Below are 21,414 nucleotides of genomic sequence, written 5' to 3'. Positions count from 1 at the left end.
CCATAGAAACACGATGTGTCGCACACGAATTGAGAAAAGTGTTTGATCAGAAAATGTCTCCTGATTCCTGATTGGAAGCCACACGGTATGTTTGCATATATCTTGGTTATCATTTATTTATAATTTAAGGTATTGTGTGTATTGATTTCAGTTTAATAAGCTATATATCGAACGATGTCAAAATCACTTCATCACGAATTTGATTGTAATTTTGGTTTATTTTATTTATTGGTCCATTTGATGTTTGTGATGTTGATTGTCCCAATTCTTGAGAGGAAGACATTAAACATAGAAGACATTTTCTGGTTTGGAGAAAACATTCAGGAGCCGTTATACTCTGTTATTAGTAACGTTCATATATTTGTACTGGGAAACGTCAAAGATTGGCTACTCATTTTTGCAGTGTATTATAGAAGAAACAATGAATAGACTAAAAATAAACTCTATTTAAATAAACATGGGACCAAGTATGAAACATTTATTGCTGTTTCACAGACTGTTTTCCCCAAATACTATCCAGTATGCTAGCACTAGCACTATGGCTTTCCTGTAGCTCAAACAGTAGAGCGCTGGCGCTTGCAACGCCAAGGTCATGGGTTTGATTCCCAGGGAAAGCAAGAACTGAAAAGAATGTAAATGTGTACTTGAAAAATGCAATGTAAGTCGCTTTGGATAAAAGCGTCTGCCAAATGCATAAATGTAAATGTAAATGTAGCACTAGTGAACTCTTCTCCATCCCAAACACGTCTTTCTCTGAATCCTTTAAGTGTAAATCCGTCCCACATGTTAATCTTTAGCTGTCATCGGTAACAAAGACGGGAGTATTTTGGGTCTGGCCTTTTTGCTAAAGGATGAGATGTAAGAGCATCAGTCTCACATTTGAGACGCATTAAATTAACCTTTCAACTGGAGGAGATGCGCTCTCTCATCCGAGAGCCTCAGATTATCAGCAAACAGAGAGACACGCGTCCCTGGAAAGACTTTAACGCTCAAAGTAGAATTAAGAAGAGGGTTTTATTTCAGCAATAGAGAGACTCACATCAGTTCATCTGAATGACTAACTGGCTCAAATCTGACATGAAACATGATGACTTCAGGAGACACTTTCATACTGTCTGTATGTGGGAAAAAATCAGATATTTCTCTGGTTTTTGACAGAAGCTACAGAACATGCATGATTTACCCTTGACAGAAAGATGCCAGAGTTATTTTAGTATCACTGACCTACTATTATAGCATGTGTTAATATTAGCCTAAGTATTATTTTTTGTTTTTAGACTCTGTTTTTACATTAGGTTTGAAATTGTAGTAATTTTACTGTTTTTGTCTTTTTTTGTTTTATATTTATTTTTAATGCCTGATAGTAATTTTATTTTATTTGATTAATTGTAGTTTATTTTAGTTTTAGTTATTTTAGTATTTCAACTTATGAGAAATGTATATATATATATTATATATATTAAATTAAATTATATTAAAATATATATATAGATGTTTAAGAAAATAGTAAAGTATTTACTATTTTTTATTTATTAATTTTAGTTTATTCAGTTTTAGTAATTTTAGGACTTCGACTTTATGAGAAATGTTGCCTTGAAAACTAGTTGAAATACGTTTAATATTTGATTTCAAACAACAAAACAGTTTTTAATGGTTTTACTTTTAATTAACAATAATAAACCTGATTATTTTAGTTTACTTTGAAAAAAATTAAAATAATAATTACAAAAACCTGCAAGTAACAACATACTTCAAATAAACGTGAAATTTTGAAGTAGAAAACCTAAAATAGTATTTTCTTGTTAAACGTACTTCCATAACTTATTTTTACATATTTTTTACAGTGTAGAATGTAGACAAAACTCCAGTTACAGCGTCATTTATAAAAATTCACAAAGAGTTCTTTATGAAAGACGAGGGATGTCATCAGAGTATATCAAATAAAAGCCTCAGCTACTGATGAAGCGTGTCACAAACACCATCACATGTGGGAACACTGGTGTTTTACTGGCCTTCATTCCCCCCGCAGACACACACACACACACATCATGACTCTCATGTGATCCAGACAGACGGACATCTGTTATTCATCCCGCTTTAATAACACATCAAAAACTGCTTGTTTTGTTTCCTTTTATAAAACGCCTCCAGCAGGAATGTCATTACATTGATCATTACTCATAATCATCAACCTTTTATAATCAACATTTAAATTCATAAGTCCAAAAACTTGTCAGGCGATCAATTATGACAAAAACACCTCAAGCACAATACTATTATTTTAATCAAATCAAAAGCACAAATAGTGAGCTAGTTTTTAGGTGTGTTATGACATTTCATGCTCTTAGTTATTATAATTATGTTTATAATTACATAATCACTTGAATCTTTTGTAGAGACAAAAATTCCAGAATGCATTGTGATTCATAAACAATTTATTTAATATTAAAGTTGTAGTCAATAATTTTATCTCTTAAAACTCATCTTTGATCACCAAAATGACATATTTAAATATGTATTTTTCTTGAAAAAAAAAAAAAAAATCTGTGTATTAAAATATCTTGAATGTAACTCGACACCCTTTCCTCATTTAGTATGCGCGGTTCTATGAATATGCAAATGAGCCCCGCCTCCACTCACTCACTCAGCTCAGAGATCCACTGGTTGATGATCACACGTTGATCTGATTGGTTACAAGGTAGTTTGTGACGTCAGAAACACCAGCGATTTCAAAGCGTGTTTTTGAGACTGTCTTTGGTTCACTGCAGTTTTAAGGAGAAAATACTCAGCAATGACTTATGAATTTACACATGGTTTGTCTTAAAGCATATTAAAAACACCACATAGACACATAAACAACATTAAAAACTGGATTTTCAACACAATCTTTTATTATGAATATTTGAAAATATTTTGTATGAATTCACCGGGTTTCACTTGAAATCCGGGTTGTGAAATTCAGATTATGATGATTTAATTAGTGGATTTCAGGTCTCAATATTCAAGGTTGGACAATTTGAGAGTAAAAAAAAATAAAAAATTGGCATAGAAACTATTTCCACACAGTAAATTTCACAACGAAAAAAAAAAAAAAAAAAAAAAGGCAAGTAACAAAAATCTAATTTAATTTTCTAGAAAAAAACAAAAACAAAACTGAAATAGTATTTTCATGTAAATTTTATTTACAACTTGGAAAACTCATTTGTTACAGTGTAACTGATGATGTGACACTATAAGAGTAAATCAACACAGTAAAAGTTCATCCATGACCTCTTACCTGAACACAGGCTATCACGGTAAACACAGGTAAAACATGGTAAATATGAACACTGGGTAAAACACGGTAAATATTGACACGGGTAAAACACAGTAAAACACTGTAAATATGAACACGGGTAAAACACGGTAACTAACGAACACAGGTATGATGTCATTGATTAGTTAAGCACGTTCAGTGGCCTGAAAACACATGATGTGCTTCATCTAATCTTCTCCAGTAAAAGTTTGTGGATATCAGCACTGGTTTATTTGCAGGCCAGGACGGCATCGTAGATCTTGCCGGTGTTGTGGATCTGGACTCGGGAGAATCCGGCATCGGTGAGCAAGCGTGTGTAATCCGAACCCTTGCGCTCGCGACCCTCCGTCTGAACCAGCATGTTGAGCGAGTAAAGCTGAGCCGTCAGCGGACCGCTGTTATCTTCATGAAGAAGAGCTTCGACCAACAGCACGCCTCCACCTGCACATCAGCACACGAGACTCTCTCAGTGCAGTTAGTTCAGAATGTGAAATTCAGCTCTCAATGTTCAATACTCTGGGATTAAAGCATCTGACAAACTCATAAATGCAAATGTACTTTGTATTTTGATCAAGAACTTGAAATTATTAGTGCGTAAACTGCTAATATAAATAAATGCAAAATTTGTAAGAATGCATATTCATAATTCATGCATATTCATAACTAATGCATTATGCATATTCATAATTCATGCATAAAACTCCAATACACATATTTTACTGGACTGCACTGTTTTTAATGTCAATAGACAACGTTTTTATTCAGAGAAATTGATTTAAGAATGTATTTTAGAATTTTTGTCTTATAACTATTTTAAAGACATTTAAGATTAATACATTTCTGTATTCACTTTGGTTTCGCCATGAAGATTATTAACACATATGAAGAAGAAGAGCTTGGACCGACAACACGCCTCCACTGCACATCAGCACAATCCTCTCTCAACACTCTCAATGCAGATTATTATTAATATTTCATCAGAGGATTTCAGGTTTCAATCTTCGAGATGAAGTAGAAGTGCTGTAAAGTCTACTTATAAATGCTAGAACCAAAGCCTAACAGACTTACCCTAACTTTTACATGTTTACAATAAAACATATTTTATTTTTATACCAAAATGAGGACGTTCCCTAAAAGAGTTTTTTAGTTACTGTAATTTAATGGAACAATCGACCAGGAAATCTACGTCTGTCATTTTTTAGCACGTGTTAGTGGTGAAGTGTGCCTTTAAGAGGTGAAAGTGAAAGCCTCATATTGTTGTCAGCGGATGAATTATATAACGAGCTTCTGGCGTTTGTGCGGGTGTTGTTTAGCGAGTTTTGTTTTCTTGACATTTGCTCATCTTTTTTATAGAGTCAAGAAGCAGCAGCCCTTCAGACATTAACACACACACACACACACACACACACACACCATGTCAACAGATGAACAGGTGTGTATAACACATAACAGTGAACAGACAGTTTCCCAGAAGCCTTTGCTTCAGACTCATTTCTCCTGTTCATTTTTTTTTATTAGTTTTTATTTCTGCTGCACAAACTAAATAAACCAGTTACAGATCAATCAATGAGTCCTTCACATGTTTAATGAGGCGATGAACTACTATCCCATAATGCACTGCAAATCGAGTTATTGAACTATTGACTTAAAGTCAATAAGTATAAGAATAAATTGCAAGATATACAGTATGAGGTTCATCCAAAAATACTGAAACAAACACAACATTACCGTTTAAAAGTTTGGCGTGTGTAATATTTTATAAGATATAAAAAATAATAATAATAAATCCTTTTATTCTGCAAGGAAACAATTAATAGATCAAAAATGATAGTGAAGGCATTTATAATGTTACAAATGATTTTTCTCTGATCACAGGAATAAATTACGTTTTACTATGTAATCGCATAGAAAACAGTTTCTAATAATATAAAATATTATAATTTAATTTTATTATAATATAAATTCTAATAATATTCACAATTTTCACTTTAGAGACAGAGAGAGGGAGAGAGAGGGAGAGAGAGAGAGAGAGAGAGAGAGAGAGAGAGAGTGATCTGCATGAGCTCTTAGATTTTCTTCTTTGTTTGCTATTTTGAGAAAAGAAATAGACCGAAAATCTACAAAATCTAGAAGAATACCACATACAGACGTGAAATTTGATGAAAAGAACTCAGAAAATATAGTATTTTTATTTTTAAACACAAATAATCAACGCAGAGGATCAGAAGATCAGACTTCTAGCAACAGACCTGCTGGAAAACTGGAGGGAAAGTTTAAAACAGGAAAAGAACCACAGAGGGAGAAGCAGTGAGTACAACTAAAACTGCACTGGAAACCTTTTTTTGGCTTGTTTGCTTATTTTTGTCCAAATACAAGGGCATAAAATATGTGTGTATAACACAGAACAACAGTGAACAACAGTTTCCCTCATTTCTCCTGTTCATTTTCTCCACAGAAATTCTTGTATTTATTTCTGCTCCACGAACTAAATAAACCAGTTACAGATCAGTCAATGAGTCCTTCACATCTTTAATGAGGCGATGAACTACTATCCCATAATGCATTGCAAATCGAGTAATTGAACTATTGACTTCAAGTCATTAAGTTTAAGAATAAATTGCAGATATACAGTATGAGGTTCATCCAAAAATACTGAAACAAACACAATTACATTACCGTGTAAATGTTTGCCGTGTGTAATATTTTAAAAGATAAATATATAGATAAAAAATGATAGTGAAGGCATTTATAATGTTACAAATGATTTACAACTATGTTACAACTTACATTTTTCTATTTTAAATTCTAATAATTTCACAATTTTCACTTTATTTTAACTTTTTCTATTTATCAGGGAATCCTGAAAAAAATATTTTTCTCATAAAATATATGACTGTTTTCAGATAATAATCAATGTTTCTTGAGCATCAAATCATGAGAGAGAGAGAGAGAGAGAGAGAGGAGAGAGAGAGAGAGAGAGAGAGAGAGAGGAGAGAGAGAGAGATAGAGAGAGAGAGGAGAGAGAGAGAGGAGAGAGAGAGAGAGGAGAAGAGAGAGAGAGAGAGAGGAGAGAGAGAGAGATAGAGAGAGAGAGAGAGGAGAGAGAGAGAGGAGAGAGAGAGAGAGGAGAGAGAGAGAGAGAGAGAGAGAGAGAGGAGAGAGAGGAGAGAGAGAGAGAGAGAGAGGAGAGAGAGAGAGAGAGAGAGTGAGTGAGTGAGTGAGTGTATGTGTGTGTGGGGATATTTGGGGATATTTAATTTAATTAATCAATCAACAATACTATTGATCAGCATTACCAAACGTGGACGTTTTCCACTAGAAACAAACATTGATGTATTATTTTAATTTAATACTGTGAAGCTGCTTTGATACAATCTGTATTGTGAAAAGCGCTATATAAATAAACTTGACTTGACTTGACTTGTGTGTGTGTGTGTGTGTGTGTGTGTACCTGCTCTACAGGACTGGTGTATCTTGATCAGGAGCTCCACACTCCTCTGGTCAGTGTGTGTGTGTGTGTGTGTGTGTGTGTGTGTGTACCTGCTCTACAGGACTGGTGTATCTTGATCAGGAGCTCCACACTCCTCTGGTCAGTGTGTGTGTGTGTGTGTGTGTGTGTGTGTACCTGCTCTACAGGACTGGTGTATCTTGATCAGGAGCTCCACACTCCTCTGGTCAGTGTGTGTGTGTGTGTGTGTGTGTGTGTGTACCTGCTCTACAGGACTGGTGTATCTTGATCAGGAGCTCCACACTCCTCTGGTCAGTGTGTGTGTGTGTGTGTGTGTGTGTGTGTGTGTGTGTGTGTGTGTACCTGCTCTACAGGACTGGTGTATCTTGATCAGGAGCTCCACACTCCTCTGGTCAGTGTGTGTGTGTGTGTGTGTGTGTGTGTACCTGCTCTACAGGACTGGTGTATCTTGATCAGGAGCTCCACACTCCTCTGGTCAGTGTGTGTGTGTGTGTGTGTGTGTACCTGCTCTACAGGACTGGTGTATCTTGATCAGGAGCTCCACACTCCTCTGGTCCGTCCAGTCATGCAGAATCCGGGCCAGAATATAGAGATCGGCCGGCGGGAGAGCGTCCTTGAAGAAGTCTCCTGTCAGAGACACACACACACACACACACGGTTGACACCTGACAACAGCTGAAGAGGTGTGTCTCCTTTATTTAAATCAAGTCCTCCAAACATGCATACAAAAATTTTGTTTCACATTTGTTTGTTCACACACATACTCTCTCTCTTTCACACACACACACACCTTCACAGAAGGAGATCCGCGGGTCCTGATCCGGCATGAAGTGCTGCTGGGATGTTCGCACGACCTTGGGAAGGTCGAAGATGGTGACGGTGGATTCGGGATATACGGACACACACTGTTTGGCCAGAGCGCCACTGCAGCCTGAGGGAAAAAGCGTTACAACACACACATTAATATTCCTGAGTTCTGTCACACGCAACCATCTGGACCCTCACACACACGTCCTCCCGCTCGCAAGTGTGTTTCAGGACAAGATGGTGTGTTATCCTCAAGTAGAAACTTCTATCCGGACACTTTAAGGGATGAAACTTCACTTATTATCTTCACTTATTATCTTTCTTCTCAGAGATGCAAAAGAGGAATCAGTTTTGATTCTTCAAAGCATCTTTTCAAAGATCAGTTCTTAAAAGAAGCGTTTTCCCCATCGAACACCCACAGATGAAGTGTGTGAGAGTGTGTTTTACTGGCACAGATGAAGTGTGTGAGAGTGTGTTTTACTGGCACAGATGGAGCAGTGAGTCTCAGTTTAATCTCACGGCCTCATTAGCGCCGACACACACTCGACGTGTTAATGCCGCCTTGTCATCATTAGTCGTAACAACAGCAGCTCTACAGGTGTGTGTCTGATGATCAAGGCTTCCTCACACACACACACACACACCTCTGCAAATCACTGCTGTCCGCGCAAATTGAGCGCGATTAAAACTGACAGAGACCTCGTCTCTTGAATAATTGAAGGGAACACTTTCAAGGCACTTCGTGGAAGTAGAGGAAAGCTGGTGTGACATTTCAACACACACACACACACACACACACACACATTAGATTAGAGTCTTCTATAAAAAAAACAGAAAAAAACATTTGAGAACTGATGTCTTCATAACGACAGATGTGTGGAAAAACATGTCAGGCTAATAGTAAAGACAAAACAACTTTGGTGGGCAATTTTTGGTGTCAGTAACATTTTGTTTAAAGAAATTAATAGTTTTATTCAGTAACAATGCTTTAAATTTGATCAAAAACTACAGCAAAGACGTGCTTGTTTCCAAAGTAAAAACTCACAATATTTTTTTAAAAAGTCATAATTATGACACAAAAAGTTACAATTATTACTAAAGTCATAATGATGACAAAAAGTCAAAACTTTGGCATGATAAAACAAAATTATTACTTAAAAAGTCCAAATTGTGACTTAAAATGTCATGATCAATTAAAAAAAATCTAAATTGTGACATAAAAAGTCAAAATTATTTTTGACAACATAATGAAAATAATCAACATAATGATGATTCAGCATTTGATAATAGTAAGAAATGATCTCAGAATGATTTCTGGAGGATCATGTGACACTGAAGACTGGAGTAATGATGCTGAACATTCAGCTTTGATCACAGGAATAAATTACACTTTACTATATATTCACATAGAGAACAGATGATTTACACTGGAATAATATTTCAATTTTTTTACTGTATTTTTGTTTAAATAAATGCAGCCTTGGTGAGCAGAAGAGACTAGTTTCTAAAATATTTACAAATCTTACCGACCCCAAACCTTTGAACAGTAATGTGTATAATACTAATACAATATAGTACATCACAGTTATTTAAGCATAAAGTGCAATTTTAGTCCATATTTGACATCAATAATATGCAATATTTGATTTTAAGAACATTTTTGTTTAGCTTCTCAATAATGAGTGAAATCAGAATCAGCTCCACGGCTCCATCTTGTGGATTGTGTCTGCAAGCGCATGTAATAGTATGGCAAGCCGTTTTAACATTTAATCATTAAAACATAATAGTATCTATTTTCATGCTACTAGTACTTATTCTTTAGGTAAATAGATACAAATAGGCAAGAACAGATGCTAAGGAGCTGTTTACACCTGATCACTTCATGCGTTTTCTCAGATCGAATAGCTATCTGATTTATCAGAACGATTCCATTTACACCTGGTCACTTAAATGTGTTTTCGCATAAATCCAATCTTCAGTTCCCGCGCTATATGCAGATTTAATGGAGATCACGTCATCGAAAGCAACAGATATGAGCTGCATTTTATTGATCATCAGCTAATTTCAAAATCAAAGACCGCAATAAGAGAAAGCTGCAACAGCACTGGTAAGATCATTTAGTTTCTTGACTTTTAATGAAGATGATCGTGTGTTAAGCGTCTGCGACTTTCACTTTGATTTGCGATAGTTTGCACGTTGGCTTTATGAATAGATGCTCATCTGAGGTGATGTGTTGCAGTAGCGCCGTCATATCGGGCTATAACATTACATATAGCCTATAACACGCTCTCACACGTTTATTTTTTAGCATTGTTGGGAGGAGTGAAATTTACATGTGGTTTCAACAACCAGATGCATTTACACCTGTCCAGTTTCATCTGGAATGAACTCCTGATGTGGTTTGAGCGATCGGACTTAAATCCATCTCGAATGCGTTTCGGAGGGCATTTACACCTGGTCTTTTCGCGATCGGATAGCTATCAGTATCAGATCACAGAAAACACATGAAGTGGCCAGGTGTAAACAGCCCCTAAATAGAGACTAGTACGTTTTAAGCATTTAATGTTAAACCAGCTTGCCACAGTGATACAGATCATCATGTGAGAAGCGTCTTATACCTCAGAGATCGAACGCGGTGATGACATTTAATTAAAAATTAATCAACCCAGTATGATGGGTTAAATAAATAACCCAATTTGATGGGTAAATTTAAAACAACATGTGTTCTGTCCTACATTTACCCAGCACTTGGGTTGTTTTTAACCCAGTGTTTTTTTAGTGTATTCTTTAATAATAATAATAATAATAATAATAATAATAAGTTTAATTTATATAGTGCCTTTCCCAAGCTCAAGGACGCTTCACAGTAACAGTAAATAAACAATCAAAGGTAAATAGATGAAAATAGAAGAGAACAGATCCTAAATAGATACTAATACGGTTTAAGGATTAAACGTTAAAGTCCCTGTAAAGGCAATTCTAAAAAAAAAAATCTAAACACATTATAAATGTTAGAAATGTATTGCTAAAACACATCACAAAGACTGTGAACTGTGAAGGACTGAATTGTGGAGTTAGACCGTTAAACAGTTTTTCACCGTTGCTGTGTTCAGGATGTTTTGGGCGGGGCTAAAGCGGTGGCTCGATGACGTACTGGAGCCGCTGAGCTAGATAGTCACACAGGATAGTTTTATAAACTTTCGTCTGAGACAACTGGGATTCACTGATAATCCGCTGTTACTGGTGAATGGGGCCAAACCGACTATCTCCCGCCTCGGCGTTCATCCTCCCGTCCCGCCAACAAATGGTGCCATGATCAGCAGTGCGTGACCGCGAGTCAGCTTTCCCACGAGTGGGCGTGGTTTCAGCACAGCCAGCGGACACGCCCCCAGCAGACACGCCCCAGCAGACACGCCCCCAGCGGACCCCCCCCAGCGGAAACGCCCCCAGCGGAAACGCCCCCAGCGGAAACGCCCCCAGTGGACACACCCCCAGTGGACACGCCCCCAGCGGACACACCCCCAGCGTTTGAGAGCAGAGACCCACGAGTGGGCGTGGTTTCAGCACAGCCAGCGGACACGCCCCCAGCGGACCCCCCCCAGCGGAAACGCCCCCAGTGGACACACGCCCTCAGCGGACATCATTTTTTCAAGATTTTGATCGCTTATTTTATTTACTTGGCTGCTTTTTTTATCATTCAAATTTGGCTGGGTGGCTAATAACACATTTTTCTGTGGTGTGACAAACTCAGAACACAAACTTAATTTTGACTTTACAGGGACTTTAACCCAGCTTGCCATAGTGATACAGATCATCATGTGAGACGTGTCTTGTACCTCCGAGATCACAGATGCGTCTGAACGGTGACAGATCGAACGCGGTGATGACGTCACGACCGCAGATGTTCCAGATTGAGTTCATGAGCTGCATGAACTTCACCATCTCCTCCTCAGACCTGAAACACACACACACACACACACACACACACACACACACACACACACACACACACACACACACACACATCAGTACTGGAGAAAGAGCTGTAGAAATAAAGCTGACCTCAATCCATCCAACTGAGCTCAGATCGACTGAAAGGGTTTTGTAGATGCATGAAATATATAAACATCTAAACGAATATTTGAAACGCAACGTTTAGGGTTCACATAAACAGAGCTTTCATGTAAACATACGAACTGTATTATTTGGGAACAAGAAAACAAGATGCAGACGAATTGATTAATTATATATATATATATATATAAAATCGATAAAAGTGACAAAAGCACATAACAAAATTACTAAAAAATGAAACTGAAATTAATATAAAAGTTGAAAAAAAGTTGGAAAATAAAAGCTAAATCAAAATATCAATAAAAACTTAAACTTTCAAGCTATAACCACCAAACTTGGCTCAGACCTTCAGACTGTTCTGACACGGGTTGCTGTATCTTTTCTATCTGATCCGACTTACGGTTTTCGTTAAACAGATGATCAAATCTACAAACGTCCCATAGACTTTCAATGAGGGGGTCAAGACTTTTGCACAATGAGACTTATTGAGTATTTAAGCTACCTATCACTAGCATAGCTTAACGACTATCCTAGGACAACATGTTAAAACATGCTAATAACATGCTAATTTATGCTAGCAATGTGTAAAAACATGCTAGTAACATGTTAAATCATGGTAACAACATGTAAAAACGTGCTAATTCATGCTAGCAATGTGCTAATTATGCTAGCAGCAAGATAGAAGTGTGCTAAATCATGATAGAAACATGCAAGCAAAATACTAATTCATGCTAGCAACATCCTCGAAATGTGGTTCAATGCTAGCAATGTTAAATCATGCTAGTAACGTGCTAAATTATGCTAGAAACATTTTAAAACATGCAAGCAATGTGCCAATTCAAGCTAACAACGTATTAAATCATATCAGAAACATGTTTAAGCATGTTGTTAACACTTTTTTGACATAATTTAACATGCTAATTCATGTTAGCAATGTGCTAATAATGCTAGCAACATGCTAGAAATGTGGTTCTGTTAGCAATGTGTTAAATCATGCTAACGTGTTAAATCATATCAGCAACAGGTTTTAGCATGTTGTTGCTATCCATGTTAAATCATGCTAGCAACATGCTAATAATGTTAGCAAACATGGTAGAATTGTGGTTCTATGTTAATGTGCTAATCACGCTAGCAACATGCTAGAAATATGGTTCTGTGTTAGCAATGTGTTAAATCATGCTAACAACATGTTAAATCATATCAGCAACAGGTTTTGGCATGTTGTTAGTAATTTTCTGACATAATTTAACGTTAATCATGCTAGCAATATGCGAATCATGGTAACAACATGTTAACAACATGTTAAATCATCCTAGCAAAATGTTAATCATGGTAGCAAAATGTTAAATCATGCCATCAACATGTTAAATCATGTTAGCAACATGTTAACAATGTGTTTTTAAGTAACTTCAGACTTTCAGACAAGGCTTTGACAAGCCAATATCAACGTTTGTTCACAAACTTTTTAACCCTCTGGTGCTCTTCGTGAGTCGGTCAAAGATGACAGATTATTTTATTTTTTTTGTCAATGAAATGAATGTACTATATTTTAGTTTGATAGTGTTTTTTATTTAATATTTTGTATTTTTAGGGGATTTTTTTATACTAAATTATATTTACGTTGTATTTATAATCCATTCATTCATTTATTGAGCATAGACCTGAACATTTCAAACTTAAACTGTGGTAAATCTTGAATGCTTTCAGACTTAAGTTTGATCTTTTTTCAAAGACTACACTTGGCAGATAATTGCTGAAGTGAAAAAAAAAAAAAAAATAGTGAACTTAAAAAACATAACAGAATTCTACGTGTGTTGTTATGAAAAATGCACAAAAATACTATTTTCAATATTTATATGAAATATGTATTTTCAAAATCACGTTTTACTCTAAAACTGCAAGAAAATCAAAGCCATAAATCTAAACAAGCTGTGATCCAAATTTGAGCTTGATATCACAAAAAAACGTGCTTTCAGTCAGTGAGAGTGTGTTCGGCTGCAGTACCAAACGCTTCCACTAGAGGACATTCGTCTCACATTCATTTCCAATGCGCTAATTTTTGACTGCGAGCAGCACAAGTGTGACTATTGTGTACAGGACCATTTAACCTTTTCGAATCATGTCCATGATTTTTTTTTGTGTTCACATAGCAAGTGCCAAAACGTTTACCAAGTTTCGTACCATTCCGATGAAGTAAAAATCAGGGACGTCGTTAGGCCTATTTTAGGGGGGCTGAAGCTACCCCAAAATGTTCCTAAGCCCCCCTAAATGATAATAAGAACAACAATAACAGTTCGATTTATCAATAACCGTATCCTCATTCATATTTAGACGCAACAAATGATATATATCCAGCTACAAAAAATAGCTGAAAAGTCGGAAGTTGGACAGAGAGCTGCCAACTCTCACGCATTCACCGTGAGACACGCAATTTACACTTTTCACACGCTCTCACGCCACACATCCATTTTCTCACGCACAGAAAAATCGCAAAGCAAAGAGGACACGGAGACCGACAGACTAGACAGAGCAGGTTACTTTATGATATAAAAGAATCTCAACTCTCAGATTCTGTCAATTTTATTACGAAATTCAAACAATAAATACCGTTTTGGCGCTTGTAAATTTTACGTGACCCCATAGCGATCCCATAGCGCACGTGAACCGATCATCTCTACTAGCTAATAGTAAAAAAACAGGAACACTGTTGAAAGATACAGTAACGTTAGTAGGCTACAACTTACCTAAATGTATATTACTCATACATAATATCGATCAATCAGTGTTTTTCATCAGCGTGAAGAGGTCAATAACACAGCTGGAGAACGTCACATTTACCTCAGGAAAGCCATACGTTAGTTGGCGAGAAAACAAGAGCTATAGAGAGTATTTTGCTAAATATGTGTTCTATATTACATATTTATTATATTTTTACTTAAATCATTAAATAAAGTTGTTATTATAATAAAAAAAAAAACGCATTATATTTAATTTGAGTTATTTTTAACCTTAAATAATACTACCAGCTGATAGGACTGTCTGTATGTTTACAGCATTAGGTGAGTTGTTTTTTTCTTGAGAAAAATGAATGCCTATTTTGAGTACCTAATATTTATCCAAATGAGTCAATATTAAGTCAAATCACAATAATTGAATTGAATTGAAATAATAAAAAAGCGTAGCTTACCAGAAATTGTACATGCACCATAAAATTTACATATAATTTTACACTTATGCTATACTAAAGCCTGAAATGGGCACTTTTTGTGACAGCAACCCTATCATTTTTGATCAAAGATGTGGCTTAACTTCAGAATTTGAACTAATATTAGTATTCTTATGATTGCTCTGAACATTTCTGACTAAGTTCAACAAACATTAAATGATTTTAAAAATAATTAATAAAAATGTAGGTGTGACGGGGTTGATACTAGGGTAACAGGGTTGAAGATGGTAACGGGGTTGAAGAGACAAATACAGCTAAACATATACATAGTTGTTTTTTACTCAAACTCACTGTAAGATTTTCTATAAACGCAAGTTACAAATACCCTGGGGGCTAAGCCAAATCCTAGTGACGTCCCTGGTAAAAATAAATAAACGTACAATTTTTCAGTCAAAAATCTGGTGTCCGAGAACCACCGCCGCTTTGATGCCTTCCGCAACATCGAAATTCAAGGACCCAAATGTCAAGCTTTTCATACGAGAGTTGCCGAGGGTTTGATTAGCTATATGATTAGTCACAGTCTAACCTCGAGTGTTACCCTTGACTTCACACACTCTGAAGTTCAGCTCGGCGCTCGAGGTGTTCTGCTCTGGAGAAGCTCTGAACTCAACAACCACTGTGTGTTTGTCTTGGAAACACAAACGTCTCTGAGGAGAACCAACGATCAGATGGTGTTTGTACAGTCAGCTCACCACTCGCTAAAATAAACACCCTAGCAACCATCCAAAACATCATAGCAACACCTTAGTAACCGCATTGCAATCTATTAATATTATAACTACTAACATTCTTATTCTTGACTCTAGTTCTGATTGTTACGCGAGTGTCTGATTAGATGGTGATTGCACATGGAGGGTGTGTGTGTGTGTGTTTGTGTGTGTGTGTGTGTGTGTGTGTGAGATTCGCAACAGATCTTGAGGATTGATCATGTGTTCAGTTCTGCTGATGATGCGTCACAGAGACTCAGAGCTGCTGCATTATGGGATGCTTTGAACTCCGATCTGAAGATTTCAACTGACAGAACTACACTGGGGGAATGACAACAAAGCCTACACACACACACAGACACTCACACACACACACACACACACTCACTCACGGCTCACAATCACAAACATGTACACACACACACACACACACACAGACACTCACACACACACACACGGCTCACAATCACAAACGTACACACACACACACACACACACACAGACACTCAAACACACACTCACATACATACAAACACACAGCTCACAAACACTCACACACACTCAAAATCACAAACACACACGGCTCACACACACGTATACACACACAAAAACACTCACACTCAAACAAACACGGCTCACACACACACGCACACACACACGGCTCATAATCACAAACATGTACACACACAGACACTCACACACACACTCACATACATACAAACACATGGCTCACAAACACTCACACACACTCAAAATCACTCACTCACACACACACACACACACACACACACACACACACACACACACACACACACACCTCTCACCTGTACAATGCTTCAAACAGGTCTTTGGAGTTTGTCCCAAAAGCTTTCTCATACTGGTTCTTCCCGTCTCTGAGGAGGAAAAGTCACGACGAAGAAGAAGAAGAAGAAGAAGAAGAAGAAGAAAGTTTTCAAACGGATCCAGGAGTTTATGTTTATTTCTCTCACTTTACTGTCAACACTGACTTAATTAATGTTCCTGTTCTTACTATGAATGATTTGATTTGACTGAAGCTATTCTACTTAAATAAGAGTTTGTCTTAAAATATATATATTTTTCCTTAATGGAACAGTTTATTGAACCTTTAACAAAATATATAAAAAAAGTTTGCATGTGTTTTTGTTGAGTATTATATGTGATACATCAAGCTTTTATAACTCATACAGTCTGATATAGTGAGAATATGGAGGAATAAACAGCAACATTTTATTCAAAGGCCCAAACTGAGCAAAAATAAGCATTTTTATTTATATGGACAAAAATTAAGATGAAATTCTTATGCTTGTAATGTACTGTAAATCAATGAGATCTTTATAAAAGTACAGCAGATACTTACATAAACTGCATATAAATATCAATATCTGCCGATTATATTAGTAAGATTATATTTAAATGCTTAGTTTTATGATCAAATCTCTGTAGTTTTAAAACATATAATGCAATACAATGATGATCGAGAGATAAATAAACCTTCCTCAAAGCCTGATGATCATATTTGATACTCTTGATTTAAAAAAAAAAATAAAAATATTATCAAGTAAATCAAAGTTGCTTCAGTCCAGTTTAAATATTACTAACAATATCAAAGATATTCTTATACGTTTACTTACAGATTACAGATTAAAGACACGTGAAGCACGAGCTGAAGGAGGACGCTTGTACAATTAAAGACCTTTACCTGATAAAACAGTGTGAACTATCAGTCAGACACAGGAGGACTGGAGAGATTGATCATTTCGAGGCCTTATGAATATGAATATGCACAGATATGAATGTTTTCTCACCGCACGGCGTCGGTCAGGTAATGCCAGCACAGGTAGATGGTTCTGGAGCTGTACTCTATCGAGTGATACAGAGACTTCGGGCTGGACTTGGTCAGAAACACGCGGGACATTTCTGTGTTACTGTAGAGAACTAGTAAAGATGTGGAAAAAAGACATTTACTCACAATGCATTTACATTCAGCTGTACAATATTAAAGCACTGAGGACTAGCAGTGCATTATTCTGCAAACTTATGTTTAGAACTGTAATTTACTCAAGATATTAAGTCTTATTTTCTGAAAAGATTTAACTTTTTTATTTATGAAACGATTAATCGCATCCAAAATAAAGTTTGTGTTTACATAATATGTGTGTATAATTATTTTGTATACATAAATACAGAAACATGCAAGTATACATTTAAGAAATATTTGCATGTATATATATATATTTCTAATGTCCAAATCCCCTTATACACTGCAAAAATGATGTTCTTCCTCAATATTTATTTTTGTCCATATAAAAAATTTGGGCCTTTGAATAAAATGTTGCTATTATATTCTCACTATATCAGACTGTATGAGTCATAAAATCCTAATGTATCACATATAATAGCGACTCAACAAAAAGCACATGCAAACTTTTTTTAAAATATATATATATTTTTTGTTAAAGGTTCAATGAACTGTTCCATTTAGAAGAAATTGATTTTTTCTGACTATTATTTCATATGTCAGGCTTTACAGGGTCACTGCTGTTATCTGATTTCTGCTTCACCAATAATGTGGAGCGAAAGACACCTGAATCAGAGCCCGTCTACGGAGAGCCTGGCCACTCCCTATTAAGTCCTATTGTACAGAATTTTGGTTGTAGTTCCACCAGAGTTCCACTGGGGGCGATCACACATGAGTGCAGAATGAATGGGAGTCTATGGAGCTAGACGGCTAAATGTGTCCCTTTCACCCGATTGCCGTTGAGAAATCACAGATTTGATTGTAGGTTTTGCAAGTTCAACATGGGTTATAGGTGGAAAGTTGAATGAACGAGTACTTATGTCCTTTCGATTTCTTACAGGTTGAGTTGTTGTTGCCCATAACACGCTAGCATTCTGCTAATGAACGCTGATGAAGGACTGATTACGACCAGAGATACCGCTTGATGGTCTTTTAAAACAACAAAACAAAACCTCTTCTAGCACGTGTGTTTCCCTGTGTCAGCTGTGTTGTCGATGCCTCGAGAGAAAATCTGCATCTCCTTTCGAATACAACATTCAAATTACTAGAAAAAAAATTATATCCTGAGAAGAGTGGATTTTGAGGGGTATAGCGCCATAGACCTCCATTCATTCTGCACTCGTCCTGTGAGCGCCCTCATGTGGAGCCAGAGTGGAACTGCAACCAGTTCAGAAGCCGGAAGTTTACTGAGAGTGGAAGTTCTCCCCTTATTAGACATTCTCTGCCTGAAGTCAACATTTAATAAATTATGGTGAAAGTGTCAGTACATATTACATATGTAATTCTCCAATTTTCACATGATAATCAGCTTGAAGAGGTTTCATTTTTCCAGCGATCGTGCCTGTGACTGCAGACTGAGCTGCTATAATACATGTGTGTTTGCGGTACCTGGTCCGTCAGGGTGTGTGTGTGCGTTCAGAAGCTCCAGGCCGACACACGCGGACAGCAAGCGTTCAGTGCCGTCCTCACTGGTGCTCAGACACTGGGACAGCTGAGACGCAGACATCGCAGACTCGTTCAGAAGCTCAAACACTCCCAGCTCACAGGCAGAGAACAGGGTCTGAGACGAGACAACACACACACACACACACACACACACACACACACACACACACACACACACACACGCTGCAGGAGATCATGCTCTTCCTCAGGACAAAACACCTAAACATTCTTAAAGGTGCAGTGTGTGATGTTTAGCGGCATCTAGTGGTGATGTTGTGAATTGCATCCAACAGAAGTTACGATGGCCGACAGTAAAATATATCGTCGTCTGAGACAGCAGAGAGTAGCCAGTTAAACAATGAGGTTTCTTTACAAAGATAAATTAAGAAATTAGGTTGACTTAATTATTCAGCAAATATTTTTTTTGCACGAAGAACAACATAGTGACGAAATGCGTTTGTCCGTTCAGGGCCACCAACCGTAGAAACATGTCGATGTAAGCGGACCCGCGGTGTGTGTAGAGAGAAATGGCTCATTCTAAGCTAATAGAAACATAACGGTTCATAAGGTCTTTATACACCACTGAACACTTATGTATATAATATTGTATTTCTGTCAAGATCCTCCTAATTATTACACAATGCACCTTTAAGTCAAGGAGAAGCAAAAAGGCTGAAGTTTTGGTTTAAATGAGTTTATGCTTAAAACAAGTAACAATATGTGCCAGTGAGGTCAGAAAAATAATCTTGTTTTCCTTTTGAATTAAGTTAATTTTTCAGATATTTGTTCCCCATACTTCATACTCTCTCATCTGAAACTGCTTTAAATATAATGTTCTAATTGTATAATACAGAATTTGAAAAATACAGAAAAAAAAATATATTTTTTAAATACTAGAAAAGACAAAAAGTGCTAATAAAATGTATTAGCACTTTTTGTCTTTTCTAGTATTTAAAAAAAATAATTAATTAATAGTGACCGCTTATCTAAAACATGCACTTTTATTTGTAGAGTTATTCTAAAATCTTGATGTTGAAAGAAGTTGTTTATTGGATCAAAAAGCAGTCAAAATATTTTTTATGTTTTTGAAAGGCTGCATTTATTGCATCAAAAATACAGTAAAAATTGTGAAATATTATTCCAGTGTAAATCCAGTGTTTTCTATGTGAATATACAGTAAAGTGTAATTTATTCCTGTGATAAAAGCTGAATTTTCAGCATCATTACTCCAGTCTTCAGTGTCACATGATCCTTCAGAAATCACTCTAATATGATGATTTTATGCTCAAGAAACATTTATGATTATTATCAGTGTGATATATTTAATTTTTCCGGATTCTTTGATGAATAGAAAACAACTTTCAGCAAAATCCTCATATTAGAATGATTTCTGAAGGATCATGTGACACTGAAGACTGGAGTAATGATGCTGAACATTCAGCTTTGATCACAGGAATAAATTACACTTTACTGTATATTCACATAGAAAACAGATGATTTACACTGGAATAATATTTCACTGTTTTAACAGTATTTTTGATCCAATAACTACAGCCTTAGTGAGCAGAAAAGACTTCTTTCAAAAATCTGAAATTTTCCAAACTTTTGACCAGTATTGTAAGACATGTTACGATCTCAATGAAAGTTGCTTTGGACAGAAATGTTCACATCGGCCTTTACCTTCGACACCAGGAATCCCTCCATGTAATCCAGGATCTTCCTCGGATACAGCTCCTGGTCAGTAGTGGCCATGTTCATCAGCGTTTGCTCTGTTCTGCCTGAGAAACACTGAGCGCACGGCTTTACGCAGAGACCTAATCAGATTAGACGGATTATACACGTCCAGATTGAATGGACACAGAGAAGGGCTTTTAATTCAGACCTCAACGTTTATTACTCTGAAAGCAATTAAAGCTGCTTACTCGTTAAACAACAGGATCATCCAGAACCAGAAAAACACCATATAACAGTCCAACATGAAGACTGAAGTTTGTTCTAACATATACGTTCTTCCTCAGTGTTTCTGTCTTGTTTTCCAGCACAAATATCTAAACATTCTTAAATCAAGATGCATTTACTGGAGAAGCAAAATGAATGAAGATATTAAGCCTTGTTTTCTGAAAAATTAATCAAAATGAAGAGAGTTTATGCTTGAAAATCTGCCAGTGGGGTCAGAAAAACACACTTGATACAAAAAGAAAACAAGATTATTTTTCTGATCCCACTGGCAGATATTTGTTCATGTTTTAAGCACAAACTCGCTTAATTTTAATGAACTTTTCAGAGAATAAGAATGTAAACGTATCTTGATTTGAGATGAATACAAGACGAACATAATTTTTTCCTGTAAAA

General features: G+C 36.4%; 1 protein-coding gene across 1 annotated transcript; it reads right to left on the bottom strand.

Annotated features, from left to right (window-relative positions):
• Positions 1 to 3,159: 3,159 nt before the first annotated feature.
• LOC311088247 (acetylserotonin O-methyltransferase-like) lies at positions 3,160 to 20,888 on the bottom strand. The gene is made up of 8 exons (XM_084122099.1): positions 20,743 to 20,888; positions 19,006 to 19,177; positions 17,405 to 17,534; positions 16,403 to 16,471; positions 11,408 to 11,526; positions 7,555 to 7,695; positions 7,269 to 7,391; positions 3,160 to 3,736 (listed from the first exon to the last, which is right to left on the bottom strand). The coding sequence occupies exons 1-8, from the start codon at positions 20,818 to 20,820 to the stop codon at positions 3,525 to 3,527; spliced, it is 1,044 nt and encodes a 347-aa protein (XP_083978225.1). The 5' UTR covers positions 20,821 to 20,888; the 3' UTR covers positions 3,160 to 3,524.
• Between the last annotated feature and the right edge of the window lie 526 nt (positions 20,889 to 21,414).

Source organism: Abramis brama, assembly GCF_963993115.1.
Source record: "Abramis brama genome assembly, chromosome: 8".
Classification (NCBI taxonomy): domain Eukaryota; kingdom Metazoa; phylum Chordata; class Actinopteri; order Cypriniformes; family Leuciscidae; genus Abramis; species Abramis brama.
Note: the sequence above shows the minus strand (reverse complement) of the source record. Positions and strands in the feature narration are given on the sequence as shown.

Excerpts from the sequence above, each read along its gene's own strand:
- LOC311088247 (XM_084122099.1), bottom strand. The coding sequence starts at position 20,820 with ATGAACATGGCCACTACTGACCAGGAGCTGTATCCGAGGAAGATCCTG. Across the intron at positions 19,178-20,742 it reads AGGGATTCCTGGTGTCGAAG|ACCCTGTTCTCTGCCTGTGA; the intron begins GTAAAGGCCGAT and ends GTCTCGTCTCAG. Across the intron at positions 17,535-19,005 it reads CACACACCCTGACGGACCAG|TTCTCTACAGTAACACAGAA; the intron begins GTACCGCAAACA and ends CATCTTTACTAG.